At 37.5% G+C, this 19,200-nt stretch overlaps 1 protein-coding gene across 1 annotated transcript in view; it reads right to left on the bottom strand.

Moving 5' to 3' along the window:
- The window catches only part of THSD7B (thrombospondin type 1 domain containing 7B), a 779,270-nt gene that overhangs the window by 603,145 nt on the left and 156,925 nt on the right, over positions 1–19,200 (bottom strand). The window contains exon 2 of the mRNA XM_026449366.1: positions 2,821–3,631. Coding sequence (XP_026305151.1) covers positions 2,821–3,631 — 811 coding nt within the window. The remainder of the gene's footprint in view (positions 1–2,820; positions 3,632–19,200) is intronic.

Raw genomic sequence — 19,200 nt, 5'->3', positions numbered from 1 at the left:
ACCTATTCGAATGGCAAAACTCCAAAATGCTGACAGCAAATGCTGGTGATGTGACACAACAGAACTTCCACTAATTGCTGGTGGCAATGAAAAGTGGCACAACCATTCTGGAAGACAGCTGGGTAGTTTCTTACAAAACTAAACATACTCTTGCTATACCATACAGTAATTGCACTACTTTATATTAACCCAAATGATTTGAAAACCTGTGTTCACACACACACAAAAAATACACACACAAACTTTTACAGAAGCTTTACTCAAAATTGCCAAAATTTGATAGCACCCAAGATGTACTTCAATAGGTGAATGAACAAACTATAGTACCACAAAATGGAATATCGTTCAGTGATAAAAAGAAATAAGCTACCAAGTCACAAACGGACATGAGCAAACTTAAACGCATATTGCAAAGCGAAATAAGTCAACCAGAAAAAGCTACATATATAATTCTAACTGTACAACTTTTTTTAAAAAGGCAAAACTAAGGGGATAGTCAGGAAAATGATCAGTAGTTGCCAGGGGTTCTCAGGGGGAGAGGGAAGGAACAGTAAATAGAGCACAAGGGATATTTAGGGGAGTAAAACTATTCTGTATAATACTGTAATGGTGGATCCATGTCATAATTCATTTGTCAAACCTATAGAATGTACAATACAAAGGGTGAATCCTAATGTAAACTATAGTATTTAATAGTAATGTATCAATATTAGATCATCAATTGTAACAAATGTACCTGCTGCACACTGAATTGTGTTCCTCCAAAATTCAAATGTTGAAACTCTAACCTGCATTTTGAACATGGGAACTTTCTAATGTAATCACATCATTAGAGTGGAGCCCCTGTGATGGGATTAGTGCCCTTATAATAAGAGACACAGAGTGCTCTCCTTTTTCTCTCTCTCCGACCACCATGTGAGGACACAGCAAGAAGATGGCCATCTTTAAGCCAAGAAGACAACCTTCATCAAGAACTAAATGAAGACACACCTTGAATTTAGAATTTCCAGCCTCCAGAATTGTGGAAATAAATTTCTCATTTAAATTCCCAAACTATGGCATTTATTTTTATAACAGTTAGTCTTAGTCAATTCAGCTGCTATAACAAAGTACCAGAGGCTGGATGGCTTAAAAAACAACCGAAATCTATTTCTCATAGTTCTAGAGGCTGGAAGTCTGAGACCAGGGCACCAGCATAGTCACATTCTGGTGGGGTCTCTCTTCTGGCTTGCAGACTGCTGACTTCACGTTGTATCCTCAAATAGCAGAAAGAGAGTGAGAGGAAGCTCTCATGGCACACTAATCCCTTCTATGAGGACTGCATCATCACGACATAATTACTTCCCAAAGACCACATGCCTCCTAAAAACATTACACTCAAGGTTAGAATTTCAATACATAAATGTGGGGAGGGGAACACAATTTGAACTGTGTTATGTACTCAATGTTTGTGTATGTAACTATAAAATGCTTGTTTACAAAACTATCACACAAATGCAAGATGTTAATAACAGGTAAAAACTATATATTGGAGACAGTGAGGGAGTATACAGGAACTCTCAGTACTTTCATTTTTTTTTGAAAACTTAAAAATCAATCTAAAAATAGTCTATTAAAAAAGAAAAACATTGCAAAGATGTGCAAACAAAATGAAAAGATTCTATGTAATGCTCACTTCAGCAATACAGTATGGAGTATTAAGAAAACAATGTATTTACACAATCCCACACACATTCAAACAAATTGCATGAATCATTTGCTTAATCTGGGCTTCAAAGTAGGCAATAAAAAGCTGCAAATCATTCTTCAATGGACTTGCCAATTTCATATGGCATAAATCAGAATGAAGCATTAAGGATAAAATACACTCATTTGGGAAGTCAAATGGACACAAAAAAATCATCACATTACTTTGTTCATAAACAACAGTGGTAGTCTTCGGGGTATCTCCGGGCTGGCTGTAGATCCCAAGAAGGCAGCAACTGATGAGAATGATTAATTCTAAAGACAAGCATTATGTTGTTTGGTAATTTAAGTACTATTGAAAGGCACCTTAATTTGAAAGAAACTTAGTAATACACCAGTGCTTCATTTAAGACTCTCTGGGGGAAAATTAAGCAAATATTACTTTCAATATATTTCTGTGAGTTTACGTCATGATGTTTTAGACAACAATTTAAAATAAAACAAGCATAAATTTGCAACCTAAGCTATTGCTTTTAATAGTTTATGTCTTCCACAGTAGGTCATTCTAATTACTGCTTGCGCAAGTTAACATCTTTATCAAAATAATGCCAAAGAAAGCACTCTTGGAACAACTTTTTGGTATTATTGCCAGTATAAAAAATGTACAACACAGATGTCAAAGAATGTTGATAATAGTGAAAACAAAAGTAAACAAAAACAAAAATAAAATTTTAAAGCACAAATGTTTTGAAAAACAAAAATATTTACATAATTCATATCCCAAATTTGAAACTGAGCTTGATTTTTTATCATTATGAGAAGCCCCTTAGTCTTCTATTACTGTAATAATGGCAGATCTATTTTTATACCGGTTACTGTCTTGATAAAATGTGGAAATATGTGACTTACCCTATATATATAATTGCACTACTAATCAGACAAGAACGCTAGAATACAGCTTGGTCTAAACTATACAATTTCGAAAACTTCCCAGTGAAATTAAAAATTTCTTACACGAAACTTCTAAAAATCCAAATTATAAACCTGATTGCCATTTTCCCTAAGAAGCTTTATAAAATTGTATAAAATAAAATATTTTAGGTGAATCAAATACAAGCATCAAAGGTCTCCTACCTTAACATAGCATTTTGTCCATCACTTCTTGTACACCAAACCTGCCGGGTTTGATAACCTATCTCTATTGCCCAAGACTTCGAATGATGATGTGCTTTGTAACTTTGATGTTTAAAGGTGACTCGCTCATTTGAATCAGAGTTAAAATCCAGAACAGTTCTTCCACTTGGATTAATTTCTTTAAGATGAGGCAGTCTGCATTTACTCCATGGTCCAACCTTAAGGCTAAATGTATATTCCTCTTCCCCAAGTGGACAGGAAGTGGGAGCTTCACAGGCTCTTGACTCAGTCAGATTTGGACACTGCAAACCGCCAAAGAGAGGAGGAGCTATGACCGCGCGAGTTCTATGCTGCAATTTCTTCCCACAGCCCTCGCTACAGTTGGACCATGGTAGGAACTCAGATACCACACAATCCCGGGGACAAGGAATGAGGCAAGCTTGTTCTGTAGGAGGCTGAGGGGCAAAGTGTTCGCATATTTCATTTGCAACCATAGTTCGGTTCAACTTCTGAATGCAGCGCACCGTCCGGTGCTGCAGTCCATGCTGAGCCGTCACACACTCTGCAGTCCGAGGCTTGACTTCGCCCTGAGCGTAAGGAAGGAGCACACAGTGGTGCCAGTCAGAAACCTCCCACTGAAAGAGGTCACTGTGCCAGTCACAGACTCGGAAACAACTTCTTTCCTTTGGAGGCCTGTTGCTCTCACCACAGTTAGACAGGTGACTTGTCCACCCTTCAACATGAAAACACCACACTGCCCGACTCTGGACTCCTCCGGGACCACAGTCTCCTGTACACCTTCCCCAGGGACCTACAGGCAGAAAACCAAGGATGTTAATTACTCAGAGATAATATTCAGCAATTCACAGAGAAGTAGAAGTCAATTAACACACTTTCCAACACAACCAGTATAAAATTATGAATTTTGGTGGAACAGAGACAATATAATTTAGTGGTGAAGAATGTGGACACTCTTGTTGAAATAAGCATTCCATCAGTAATGTAAACTTGGATGAAATATTTCAACTTTCTAAGCCTTAGAAAGTTCCTCACCTATATAAGGTAGAAGATAATAAAAGCATTGACTTGTAGAATTGTTCTGAAGATAATGACATAATGTGTGAAGCAGACAATACAAATTTTTTTTGTTTTTTTTTTTTTTTTTTTTTTTTGAGACAGAGTCTCGCTCTGCCCCCAGGCTGGAGTGCAGTGGCCGGATCTCAGCTCACTGCAAGCTCCGCCTCCCAGGTTCACGCCATTCTCCTGCCTCAGCCTCCCAAGGAGCTGGGACCACAGGCGCCGCCACCACGCCCGGCTAATTTTTTGCATTTTTAGTAGAGACGGGGTTTCACAGTGTTAGCCAGGATGGTCTCGATCTCCTGACCCCGTGATCCGCCCGTCTCGGCCTCCCAAAGTGCTGGGATTACAGGCTTGAGCCACCGCGCCCGGCCAATACAAATTTAACAAATGATTTGTACCATTATAACTACTATGTTCCAAAGCCTATACATCTAACTCAATATTAATACTTTCCATTGAGGTGGTGTTTCAGCTAAAAGAAAAGCCCTAAAGCCAGGATTTTAATAAAGTAGAATTTTTCATATTTCCAGTCCTTCAGCTCATACTCTGAGAAGCTCAGAAAAGAGATATGTTTAACATCATAAGTTGCCAAAGTATCCTATTTTCATTTTCAAAATAATTGCCCTCAGTTTTGGTTAGTACTTGCAGAGTGAATTGCATGAAAATAACAATAGGGTGCAGGGGAAAGATGAGTTAGTAAGAGAAGCAGCAGCACTGAATTGTCTGTGGAAATTCTGCCCCTAGAATCCTTGAAGTGTACCCATTTTAATTTCTGATAGGTACTGACTCCAGGTAAAGTTTCCAACATTAGCTTGTAACATGACAGATCTTATAATTAACTAATTTATTTGTGTAGGAAAGAGTCCAAGAAATGGACATATGAGGGAGCTGCCCGTTCATGTTTATCATATTTTTTTGCATCTGATCTACAGACATACCAGCAGGCCTTATCCAGAAAGTTGATCATATCTCTTTTCACAGGGACAGTAAGTAATCACATTTTGTGTCAACAACAACGAAAAAATAGTTTCCTCCCTTTCATTTGTTTAAATATGTAATCTGAACCCGTTGGTGGGAGTGTAAATTAATTCAAAACATTGTGAAAAACAGTGTGGTGATTCCTCAAGGATCTAGAACCAGAAATACCATTCAACCCAGCAATCCCATTACTGGGTATATACCCAAAGGATTATAAATCATTCTACTATAAAGACACATGCACACGTATGTTTATTGCAGCGCTATTCGCAATAGCAAAGACTTAAAACCCACCCAAATGCCCATCAATTATAGGCTGGATAAAGAAAATGTGGCACATACACACCATGGAATACTATGCAGCCATAAAAAAGAATGAGTCCATGTCCTTCGCAGGGACATGGATGAAGCTGGAAACCATCATCCTTCAGCAAACAAACACAGGAATAGAAAATCAAACACCACATGTTCTCATTCATAAGTGGGAGTTGAACAACGAGAACACATGGACACAGGGAGGGGAATATCACACACCAGGGCCTGTTGGGGTGTGGGGGGCAAGGGTGGGGAGAGCATTAAGACAAATGCCTAATGCATGCAGGGCTTAAAACCTAGATGACAGATTGATAGATGCAGCAAACCACCATGGCACATGTATACCTATGTAACAAACCTGCATGTTCAGCACATGTATCCCATAACTTAAACTTTTTTAAAAAAAAGTTTTATCAGCTTAACTAGGTAAGTTCGTCCCTGTATCAGGACTGTGATGATCATAAGGCATTTCAGACCCTAAGAGGCATATGAATTTACACAAACTCTCTCTCTTTCCCTGAATCTGACCAGCTGCCCAAAATTATGTTTAATTACTCCATGAAAAATATTTTCATTAGCATCCACTACATTTGTACAAATAGTAGACATGTACGTAGTCACATGCATTTAGGAAGAAACATATACATCCCCAGAGAAGCAGGTTATCTGCATTTGGGGCCACACACTAAAATGAGGATCTATCACTTTAGTAGGACAAAAAGGTCTGGTTCTAACGCACCTGGTCATCTCAGTTCTCCCTCACATCCCTGTTCTAGCTATATACACCTGGCATTCTTGACGATAGTGTGTTAGGTTACAGTGTCAATGCCTTCTGCCACTTTATGAGAGACATTAACATAGAAAACATACTAGAGACTTCTCTTGCTGAAACAGGACAGGTTTCACTGGAGCAGGTCAGCTTTCATTACCAAAATGCCCCTGAGTTTGCCCACTACCTTCCTCCAGCCTGTTGTCCCAGCACAGACTGCTCACAGTATAGAGAACGTGCATTGAAAACGGTGATCTTAGCACAGGCTGACTTAATCAGCCACCGGCAATTCTGGTGATGTGTTCTTAGATTACTCACAATTTTTTACTTTGCAAATTGAGATGTTTCTTGTTACTTGAAAGTGACTGGGAGGCTTTCTCTGTCCTAATGTTCTAGAGACGTTTCAGTTTAAGTATTCTATTCATTGTCTATCATGTCAGACTATTCATGAAAATTTTTATTATTGCCACAGTTTTTATTATTGCCAAATTCCCACAGTTACTCAATAAGGGAATATTTCAAAATATATATGAACACGGCAAACTTTAAAATCTAAAGTTAGTCTTGAATGATATAAAACAGTTATTGGATAAAGTTAAAGGAATTTTTTTTTTTTTTTTTTTTTTGTAGAGCACTGTGGATTTTTAAATAATGGCTGTCAGTTTATCTCTATTTGTTTAGGTATTAAGCACACATAATTTTCCACTCAGGATTTTTTTTGCATGGATTAACGAAAGTAAGATCAGAAAAGTTGAGCTATTTCTGATCAATCTTCAAAAGTTAATATTACACTTAATTCATTTAGAATATCTTGCCAAATGACTCGTCTTTACTTTCAAAGCATTTGACTATGACATTCTCTTATTATTTTTTTATTATAAATTCTCCACTTTCAAAATAAGCTAACACTTTTTTGGTTATTTGCAATCATTACTATTTTAAACTTTAGAAATTATTATTCTTCCCTTAGATTTCATCTCCTCTTTCTTTACAGAATTTTACCAAATAATTGCTTAGCCTTTTGGCTAAGATCAAATGCAGAATTTTATCAAACAGCAAAAGTTTTTCTACATCATTGGAGAACAAAGTATAACTATTAAGTAATTAAAATTGCTATCATTGAAGATGTTTCTTAGTTTAGCCAGGATCTCCTATTTGGATATGAGTTAATCCAATATTAACTCATATCCAATATTAACTCTAAAAATTAACCAAAGGAATATTAAGCTATATTAATTTTGGATATGAGTTAATTCAATATTATGTTATATATGTTAATATTCCTTTGAGTATGAGTAGAACAGGTAATAAAGGCAGTATGTAAACAATTACTCCCCACTCCTTGGCCTGGAAATTTAGGATAGTGGCTCTTGTAAGGTGAGACACATGCATGTTAATAAGCCTTGGCCAGGACATTTAGAAAGGCAGAGTCAAGCTAGAATAGTTCCTCCTTATATTAAAGCAAACTTTGAGGACAGCCAAAAAAAATCTAAATAACAAGCAAATGCAAACTGAATTGTGTACACATGGAATAAATGAAAATCAAATTACGAACAAGACATATGAGATGAAGACGAGACCTTTCAGCAATGGACCTATAGCCATTTGCATTTCTCAGGCATGGAGAGGAAATGTGCTCCATGATTTATTCCGTTGTATTTGGCTATGAACTTTCAATACATACATAAGTGAAAATCACACAGCCCTGAGTGGTTTTGCCATTTCAAAAAAACACACATATTGAAGTAAATAAAATGTGACTGGCAGTTTGAGAAATCTTACATCTCTTGTCCAAGTTCACAAATAGAAGTAATTAGAAATGTAAGCAGTTGCATGAAAAATAATATTACCTTTAAATTTACCACATACAAAATAACCCTGCTTTTATTACAAAATATTTATGTATTACATATTAACAGTATTCACAAACAATCTAAAGAAATACATAAGATACCATGTTTTTAAATATCAAGAATTTTATATGCCTAGTGAACAAAAACAGACACCAAATAATAAAAATAAAACAAAATTTAGAACAATTTGAATATTAAAAGTTTTACTACTGATGTAATGTAGCTCTAAACTATTCATAAAACTCATGCTGATTGCTTTATCAGAAAATAATTCAATGATGTAATGGGACAGTAGTTCTGTATCTGTTTACCTGGACAAACATTATGTAAAGAGTCATGTATCTGCAACTTACCACCCTTTTTGTGAGAGGAATATAGTTGCTGTTGAATAATCTAAGTATTTTAAGACACATCACACATTAACACATTAACATTTTGGCCTAGAAGTAAATTCTTTGGACTTGGAAGGGTAGCATTGATGAACTCTCAGGTCACTTTCAAATTTAAGGCTCTGTGATTTCTCTTTTTTTCTGCCTGTATTTTTGCAGGAAATGCAAATATGTGAATGCTGTAATGTAATATTCCTCTAGAATCAGAAAAGCGTCGGCAAATTTTATCATCTTAATTAAGTTACCCTTAACTGGATTAGTTTAGAAGCATGCTTCACTCAACCTAAATCATCACATTTAAGAAAGCATGTTAGATGCCTGAATTTTAGGTGTTGTGTTCAATAAAATGCCTGAAACAAACGAAAAAGGAGGTTCTAGAGGACAGAGAAAATAAACACACTCTCCATAGCTCTTGCACAGTACTGGCCACTATTTGAAATGGCAACCCTAATTTAATACTATGCATGCAATAGGAAGAGATGTTTGCTTTATTTTTCATTTTTCCCTGTCAAAGCCTTTATTATCCTGATGTTGCTTTATTTTTAACTTGGGCAAGGGGTGTGGGGAGATGATATGAATAATGATGCAGAGTTTTAGCAACTTAAGCAAACTATTTGTGAATAATTACTAAACCAAAGCACTCATAAACATCAGAATTACAAAATCGGATTTAAAACAACATTGACTTACCTATAAGATGCTTCACTTTCAATAGGTGAATGTAGTGACTTTTACTTCTCAAAAAGCTACCGCATCAACTACGGAATAATTAAAATAATACCTAACTTATATAGCGGACATTTATCTAAGAAAGTTCACTTTCTAAAATACATCTAAGAACTCAAGCAAAGGGAAAAAGTGGCAACTGAACATTCATTCATTATAACAGCAATTATTCATTCTCTACTACTTGACAAGTAGTGTATTAGATTCTGGGAATACAAAAATAAATAAGGCATTAGATATCTGTTAATGCTGTACACTAAGTGTAATGCCAATTTACTCCTGAAGCGGATGTTTGGTCCTTCCTTTAGGCCTATTTACACTTACTTTATACACAGTATTAACAATCTCAATGCTTTTGTTTCCCAGATCTCACTAGATCTATAGCAGCAAGCCTGAAGTTGAGAGTCAGCCCTGGAGGCAGGCTCACTGATGGAAACAGGAAGGGATGAAAGTTTCCAAGTCCATATTTCTAAATCAATCATGATCATCAATAACTTCCACTAGCAGAGGATGCACAAAGCCACTCAATACTTTCTAGACTAGCAACGAAAACCTGCTCATCAGATATATCCATTACTGAGTCACGCATCAGATAATACTAAATATACACACACACACACACACACACACACACACACACAAACATATGAGAATTTAAATGAGAGGAAACTTAAGCTCTGTTGCATTTCATTAAAAAAATTCCATTGCACTTTTTGCAACAACAACAAAAAATTCAGTTATACCAAAATCATGAAAAAAAAAAAAAAATTCATGGTACATTCATGGCCTGAATATGTGTGCTAAAGTATTCCCATAAATCTCATTAGAAAAAGTCAACAGCAAAAGTTGAAAGCTAACATATACAACTTCATTTTCACACAAAGATTTACTTGCAAAGGCCGTTCATGATTCCATAGCAGACTACTCAGAGCATTTGGATGGAATATTTATACCTCAAGTAAGCATAAGCTTTGTTGCTAATGTTCCCAGCTCTTTCTGTATGATTGTGTTTTTGTTTGGCACTAATAGCACATTTCATCTTTGTGGACAGATGCCTCTGACTGAAAAGCAAAATGCCTCTGTTACTTACTTTTGATTACAAATTATTAGTCGCCAGTGTCTAGAACATCCATTAGAAGTAGCTCGACAGCAAAGCAGATTAGACACGTATTTGAACCACTCATCAGCTAATGCAAACATCACGGAGACAGAAAACCACCTTTTAAAAACTGTTTATCAATATTTCTGGTTTGAATGCTACTTTCTAAAAATTCTAAAGCCTAAAAAAGACTCTCAAACCTCATATATTTCACAGCAATCTGACACAAGTAGGTCTTTTAGGATCACTAAAACCTACCTCCTGCTAACCTCCTAGAATGTAGGAGTGGCAAGCGAATCTTACAGCCCAGAGTTTTTGCAGGAAAAAGTAAAGCCTAGACAAATTCAGTGACTTGCCCAAGGTCACACAATCATTTGGAGCAAAAATGGGGCTGGCAATTTTCTTTACACACACCCCATCCAGTGATCTGTAACACTGTATCACGCTGGTTTCTATTAGAACAGTTCTAAGACTGCAAGGGGAAGAATAAGGGCTCCATAAATGTTGCAATCTAAGGTGTGGGTGAGGGAAGAGAGGCCAAAAACCAGAATAAACAAGTGGAAATTACATTATAAACCTGTACAACACAAACAACAAATTGCTGGTTAATGCTGAGATTTTTCGCCCCCCTAGACTGTCACCTGGAGCAGACAGCTGCTCCCAGGGTCCCTTCACTATTTGTTACATGAAATGGGATCCTTCCTGCCTTTGTTTGCTTGAGAACACCAGCCAAACTACTGCTCAAGTACATCCAGCAAGATTCAGGGGTTTAGCACAGGAACGAATCCTTAGACACCAATCAGAAATGATGTGTCCCTAGAATAACAATTACAATAATAGTAATCGGCAATGTTTATTATTTTTGTTTTTGTTTTTTTGAACACGTACTATCATCTTCCCAATACTATATGTACCTTATTGACATTGTTCTGCTTTGCAATTGAGGACACCAATGCATGAGATCAAAGAACCCGCACAAGGTAAACAGCTCAGGTGCCCCCTCCAGTTCTATCTTATTCTAAACCTTTTTCACAACAATTGCAATTTAACTATTTTTAGCATTGATATCCCTTGAGCAAATGGGGCTTGCAAAGCCATTGGGTAAAACGTGTTTAGAAGGGAGTCTGTTTTGAGTGCAGCCGGTATGAGGGGCCGAAGGCCCTACCACCCGTCTCCTGTCAAAAGCCCCTGCCTCCGTCTCTGTCCAGCTCAGTGGCCTGGTTTGAGCGATGACCTCGAAACTCTTGGGGCTCTGCAACCTGTCAAAAGATATTTATGAGGTGTTTTCATCCCATAAATATGGCTTCACTCAACTTTGACTTTACTTACAATAAATGCTTCAATTAAGTCCTTTGGATTTCCTGGAGAGGTGGAAGAAAATCATTTACTTGGCTGTTTTGCATCAGTTAAGTGGAAATGGCAATAAAGAGTAAGTCAGAAACAGAGACCAGCTGAATCCCACACAACATTCTCCTGAAGGACTTTCTTCTTGAGCTTACAGACAGCCCAGGCATTGACTTCACTCAAGAGGACCAGATATCTGTCTGCTTTATACTACACAGAAAGCAAACTAGAAGATGTGCTCGGGAGGCTGAAAACTTTAAGCTGCGTCCCTGATCAAAAAAATGAGAATAAAGTTCTGTTTACCCAGTGAATGATCAATACATGTTGAGCTTGATAAAGGAGGCTTTCTTTTATGTTGTCTACTAGAGGTCAAGGCAAGGTAGTAACGTTGGGACTATGTACACAAGTTTAAAAATACATAAAACAAAAGGGCAGAGAGCATGCAAATATTTCATTTACCATTAAGCAACTCAAGAATTAATATTGCCTGAGATAAAAATTGCACAAGAGCATACCCAAGACAATATTTTCCCTAACTTCAAGAACCAACCACTGTAAGAGATACATGGAGTAAATCTGTACCTGAACCCATATCTCTTTCTAGTAGCAGATATTCATACGATATACAAGTGAGAGCAAAGTACTGGCTGCATTTTGGTGGACAGAACATTTAGTGCATCTCACTTCTTTTTCAAAAGAATAATTTTTTGTTTTGAAACAGCAATTTTAAGACTATGTGAGGCTCTACTCTTGTCTGTAAAATAATTTTCAAGCTAGCATAATTTTTTAAAAAGTCTGAGAATAGCAGTAACATTGTAACTGAGTAGTTTACCTTCAAAATGCATTATAAAACTTTTCTTTTCTCCTTTCTTCCCAGTGAACATATAACCTTGAAACAAACTGTTCTCACTCATAAGTGTGAACTGAACAATGAGAACACATGGACACAGGGAGGGGAATATCACACACCAGGGCCTGTTGTGGGGTTGGGGGCAAGGGGAGGGATAGCATTAGGAGAAATACCTAATGTAGATGAGAGGTTCATGAGTGTAGCAAACTACCATGGCACGTGTATGCCTATGTAATAAATATGCACATTCTGCACATGTATCCCAGAACTTAAAGTATAATAAAAAAATAAATAACTGTAGAGACCTTCTTCCTTAGTCTTAAAATACAGTCGAGACACTCCGAAACTCCACTCCCTTCCCTTTCCCACCATGTACTCCTTTGCCCCATGCACATTTATTTAGCTGTATGCTTGTTATCCAATTATGTGTTTACTTAGAAGTTCCAGGGACTAATCTTGAGACAGACCAAGCCTGGAGACTTAGCTGCAAAATTCCAGAGATTACCTCAAAGCAACAAGCTGGCATTGTTAAGATGATGCCAGCCACGCTCCTGGTGGACCACGGCTTGAGATGGCCACTGGAACAAGACACATGGACCTTGTATTCAGCACCCCTCCCGCATGGCTCCCATTCCAAGTTCTCTTTTTAAGCTCCTCTTCCTAGTTTAAAATTAGAAGCAGTTTCTGGAGGCATAAGCCAGTCACTTCTCCACAGCTAGCTTTAGAAATAAAGTCTCTTTCCCTTCACTGTGTTTCATCTTCGTTATTGGCTTTTCAAACAGTGAACACCTGAGCCTATGCTCAGTTACAGCATGGCATAATCACAATATTGTTTTCTATAGAGAATCAACTAAAACACCTATGTACCCAGTAGAGTCAAATGGGTATGCCTGAAGACTTTCAGGAAGATTTATAAAGACCAGATTCAATCACCCACCAGCTCTGTCTCCTAAACATTATTTCAATCTGCCCCAGTTTCTTCATCCGATTCCACCACCACCTGCAACCTTGGTGCAGACCATTGCTTTCTCTTGCATGGATGAAAGGAGTGTCCTCCCATTCCGCTTTCAAGAATCCACTGCTCCACCCTACTCCACTCCTGCTATCAATTCCTTTTCCCTATTGTGGTTCTATATCTTTTAATAATTCAAATTTGTACTCCTTTGGGTGCAGCATGTCATTCTGTATGGCATTTTCATGTGAAAAGCTCATCAACAGCTTCCTGTTCCTTTCAAAATAAAGAAAAACAATATTATTAACATAACATAAAAGTGCCTGCTTGATCAGGGCCATCGTACTCCTTAGTGTCCTGATTTCCTGGCCCACTCACTTCTCTCTCATCACATTGGCCACCATTTTGTTCCCCCAATAAGCCAAGCTCCTTCCAATACCTGGGCAGCCATATAGACTGTCTTTTTTATTTTATTTTTTGAGATGGAGTTTCACTCTTGTCACCCAGGCTGCAGTGCAGTGGCATGATCTTGACTAACTGAAACCTCTGCCTCCCAGGTTCAAATGATTCTCCTGCCTCAGCCTCCCATGTAGCTGAAATTACAAGTGCCCCCCCACCATGCCCAGCTAATTTTTGTATTTTTATTAGAGATGGGGTTTCGCCATGTTGGCCAGGCTGGTCTCGAACTCTCGACCTCAGGTGATCTGCCTACCTTGCCTTCCCAAAGTGCTGGGATTACAGTCGTGAGCCACCATACCCGGCTGGGTCTCTTAAACCAAATTACACGCACTGCTTGCTACAGCCCAGTAACATTCATTCCAACTCACCCTTTAGATCTCAAGGCATACCTGTAGAGAACTCTTCCCTCTGCCCTGATAGTACTCTATTCTCCTACAAAGCATTCACTCTTGAAATTACAAATCTAACTGTAGAATTCACTGTTTAATACTTGTCTCTCTCACTTGACTCTAAACTCCATGAAGGTAGAAACATTTTCATCCTATTAACTACTCTATAACCTGTACTAGCCCAGCATTAGGCATACAGTTGGGGTCTAATTAATATTGCACATTACTGAAGCTAGAACTAATAGCATCATAGGAAGCAGAATCATGTCAAGTGTAGTTAGGTGTAATGTCAACACTGGAAACTCATAACACACAACACAATGGGTTGATGATTTTTCCAAAATGAAAAAAAAAGAGTTGAAGAGAAAAAGTCTCTTCTCTGTGTTTCCTTAGTTTATGTTTATAGGTAGAAACCTATATTCTATTGGGCACCTAATAATGATGCCCAATAGAATTTTTAAATACTGTTTTTTCACAAGTCCTTTTGCAATGCCTGTTATTCTTTATTGCAACTCTATATACCCCTTTTTTCTAGTCTCCATAAAGCCCATGGAATTCAGTGATGGGGTGCCCAGTCTTCTCAAGGCTAGCATGGTAACGTACTAAAGCGCCCAAGACTACAGAAATACCTTGGATCTTAAGTATAGCCCTAATGAGAATGATGCAGGAATCTCACTCAACAAGTAAAATACTATTATCATTTTTCTTGAAGAATGTAAATAAATGAGAATTGCATTTCAGATTCTATTTTACCGGCTTACTACAGTAGTTCCTGCTTATCTGCGGCTTCACTTTTTGTGGTTTTAGTTACTTATGGTCAGCTGCAGTTCCCAAATATGAAATGGAAAATTCCAGAGATAATTCATAAGTTTGAATAATATCATGAGGTCTTACTTTGTCCTGCTTCTGTTTCTGTTTGGGGATGTGAATCCTTCCTTTGTCAGGTGTATCCACACTGCAGATGCTGCCTTCTCACTAGTCACTTAGTAGCCATCTGGGTTCTAAGATTGAACGTTGAAGTATGGCAGTGCTTGTGTACCAGTGATCCTTATTTTACTCGTAATGGCCTCAAAGTGCAAGAGTAGTGATGCTGGCAATTCAGATACACCAAAGAGGAGGCATAAAGTGTTAGCTTTAAGTGAAAAGCTGAAAGTTCTAGACTTAAAGAGAGAGAGAAAAAAACAAGTCTATAAAGATCTACCATCAGAATGAATCTTCTACCTGTGAAATTATGAAGAAGAAAAAAGAAATTCATGCTGGTTTTGCTGTTGCACCTCAAACTGCAAAAGTTACAGCCACAGTGCATGGTAAGTACTGATTTGGAAAAGGTGTTAAATTTTTAGGTGGAAGACAGGAAGAGAAACATGTTGCAAGTGATGGCAATGAGTTGCACCAGAAAGCATTAAGCCCGTAAGGAAGACTCAGCAAGGGATCCCTTGAAACAAGTGACATCAAGCCACTTGCTGCAAGACAGGATAGTGACATGAATTCAGGAATTCAGAAAGTCAGTGGTAGCCTAACACTATGTCACAATGCCTATGTCATTCACCTCCCTTCATATCATCACACAGTCATTTTATCCTTGTTAATTTTAGGATCCATATCACAAGAGAACGATGAGTACAGTATGAGATATTCTGAGGGAGAGAAAAAGAGAGACCACTTTCACATAGATTTTATTATAATATTATGACTATAATTGATCTGCTGTATTACGGTTATTAATCTTATTGTGCCTAATTTAGAAATTAAACTTTATAATAGGTATGTATATAGGAAAAAACATAGTGTGTACAGGGCTCTGTACTAGTCACAGTTTCAAGAGTCTACTGGAGGTCCTGGAACATATCCCCCAGGAACAAAGGCGGACTTTTGTACAAGAAAACCTAAAAAGTGCTGGGAGACGAAATTATCATGGTGGTCACAGGTTCATCATAGTAGCAGCAGCATCAGTACACCCAGTATTATCCTGGACACTTTACAGCAAACATGTCATGCAGTCCTCAAAGCAGCCTTACAAAGCAGACTAATTTTAAAAAGAATTCCTGAATGCCTTAAATTCCCTGGATATTTTCAGAAAAACTGACAGAATAAATGAAAAGGGGGAGAATGTAATCTTTTTGGAGATTGTTGATATGACTACATTCTCAGATATCCAGGAAAATATCTAAGAAGGAGTGAGCCAGGAACAAGTGTGCTTCAAGGCTGTTAATGTGGACCACTCCTCTGCCTGAAGAGGAAGCAGGAGAAGCTGAGAGAAACCTCAGAAGCAGCGAGAAAGCTGTCAGGATGCAGGATCCCAACTAAAACCTGGAAGATTCTCCAGATAATGTCTTCATGCTCACACCTTAGAGGAGCTTGGATTGAGGTCATTGTTCTGAAGAGTACAATCCGGGTCAGAAACCTGGTACTCACCTTCAGTGTGGGGTTAAAGGATGGGAGAAATGTGTGTAAGAAGTAGGTTTTGTTTATAGAAACAGAAAGATGTATTAGGAGAAGATGGTGGAAAACATTTTTGAAATATCAACCTATACAATTGTTTCCTTCCACCTAATATTTCTCTTTTCCCCCTTTCCCCTTTTAAACAGGTCATCAGTGGCCCATGCTCATGTTCTCAGAGAAGAGATGTAATAGAGCAAAACATCAACACAGTCCAACAAGCCTCTGGGATTTGTGTGCCAGTTTCCTAGGTAGGAACCTTCCTAGGTAGGTTATACTGGGTATTTCTGAGATAAGGAGTCTCTTCCCCTGCCACACACCTCCTGCTTCAAAAAGTACATATAATTAAAATAGAAGCTTCCTTTCTGCTCTTCTCCTCCTCAGAACAAAACTGATAAGAACCAAGCATGGTGCAGAAGTTCTAGAGAGAGTCTCCAGCCAGCCTATCAGGAAGAAAAGCCCTCTAAGCAGTGACCAGTTTCAACTGACTGACAGCTGAAGAATGGTGAACGTCTCAGAGGAAATAACTAGGGACCCTGGTGGTAGGAAGGGCTCAAAGTAAATAACCAAAGTAAGTTAAAGAAAATTATATTCCCTGGACATCTAATTTATTTGGCTGAGAGGGATATCCACTATAATAGTCACCACCACATATAATAATTAAAGAAAATCAGAGATGTACTGCAATAATAAATGCATCCCCAACCAGCCCAGAGACTGATAGGCCCATGGGACATGCAAACCTTCGCTCAATAGTGCACCGAGAAAATCTATCCTCATTACCCTTTCCGAGCTGGGCGAGCACACAGCAATGGCCTGCAGCCTGTGTCAACTCTTTTTAGCCCCTGCATTATTGGAATTTCCCAGAGTGCTTTGTGAGAATTCAGCTTACAAAGAAAGTGAATTGAAGAAATGTCGTTTGAATTATGGAGGGACTTTACAATCACATAATGAAAATAATAATTATAAGGACTCATTAATCACTTGTTAGAATCAATGTTAGCTCAGGCTATTGAAAAGAAAATGCTGAGTTTTAAAAGTTCCTGGGGACAAGGGAGTACTATGCTGTCCCCTGCCTTTCCTGGATTAATCATCTCATTTGATTCCAACTGAAGATAATGTATTATTACTTAGGATTTTCCAAAATGCTTTAAGTGGAACCACTGTACCCTCTGAGTTTAGTAAGAAAGGAGGATCACTGTTATTAAATAAAATTGGGAATGATGCAGGGTTAAACAAAATTAAAAGTTTTCATTCTTAAAGGACTCCTCCAGGCTTTTAATATGTAATGTGAATCCTCAAGAATTTATCCCCAGTGTGCAAAGGGTCACAAACTTCTTTCCCCGTGTAACTGTTTCCTGGAGGTAAAAAAAAAGAGAGAAAGAGAAATATTTTGCATGCATGATACTTTCTTATTGTTGGGTTAGATTAGGTAGTTGATCTTTTTTTTTTTTTTTTTAACCTCAGTGATTATAGATAACATGGAAACATTTTTATAATTCAATTTTAGGATTCACATCTCATAAGTTCAGGTTAAAATCCAATTTCCCATCCAAAGCCTAGCACTTACATCCTTTACAGGATGTGAACACACAAAACCACAAAACAACGAACACATCAGTAAAAGTCTGAGATCTGCCACATGTTCACAAGGAGTAAGCGTGGAGGTAAAATGCAGGGCAGAGATCAGCATGTTTCAGGGGTGTCAGCAGAGCAATTGTCAAAGCCCTGAGACGTGAGATCAGATCCCACAGAAGAGTGACAAGGCTTAATGTTGTAAAGGCACAAACTAATTCAGAACAATCATTGAACATGTGCCTAATTTGCAGACCACGAAGAGGCCCTACCTATAGGACATGATCTCTAAGTTCACATTTCCTACATCCTTTCAGACATACCTTGTGCTGTGCTGGGGTTTTACTTCAGGATATGACATGATGTACTTTATTGGCCACACATTAGCGAATTATAGCAATATAATCGTTGCTTCCAATTTTAGAACACAGCATTATTGACTCTGCGTGCTATGCCAAGAACATTACATGAATCCAGTATTATATTAATATAACAATACATAAGAAACAGAATTGGCTTATATATTAATATATAATCATAACATATTGTTATATTAAATATATATTATATTACATAATATGTTACATATATTTAAGCCAATTCTGTTTCTTATGCATGATGTTTTTATTATATATCCATTATGTATTTTATATATAAATATATGTGTGATATGACAATATGACATTCTATTATAAACTATGTTAGATATAATATAAATGCATGTATACATTTCTGTGTGTGCACATATATTTATATTAATATATGTATGTTGCCAATTGATTCTATTATTCTTAATACATTTTGTTAGTATACTTTAATAGCCACATCGAATATGTATTACTTCAATGACCAAAATTACTGCTTATCTGCACCCCTTATGCTCATCCCATCATCAACAACCTCAAGGAGACTTCTGCTTCTTTTCCTTCTATACAAACAAATGTGTGACTATCCCCCTGAATACAAACAAGAAAGTACTGATATCCAACAGTCAAAGAATTTTAGTTTTTTCTCCATACAGAGACGACATAAAAATTGATTAAACACACAATATTTCTGAATCATCCACAAAATACGAATATACATTCATTTTAGAGTGAGTTGTACCCTGTTATATCCTTGTTCTCCATAAATCAATACTTAAATCATGGACTAGATATGGA

Source organism: Piliocolobus tephrosceles, chromosome 11, assembly GCF_002776525.5.
Source record: "Piliocolobus tephrosceles isolate RC106 chromosome 11, ASM277652v3, whole genome shotgun sequence".
Lineage (NCBI taxonomy): Eukaryota > Metazoa > Chordata > Mammalia > Primates > Cercopithecidae > Piliocolobus > Piliocolobus tephrosceles.
Note: the sequence above shows the minus strand (reverse complement) of the source record. Positions and strands in the feature narration are given on the sequence as shown.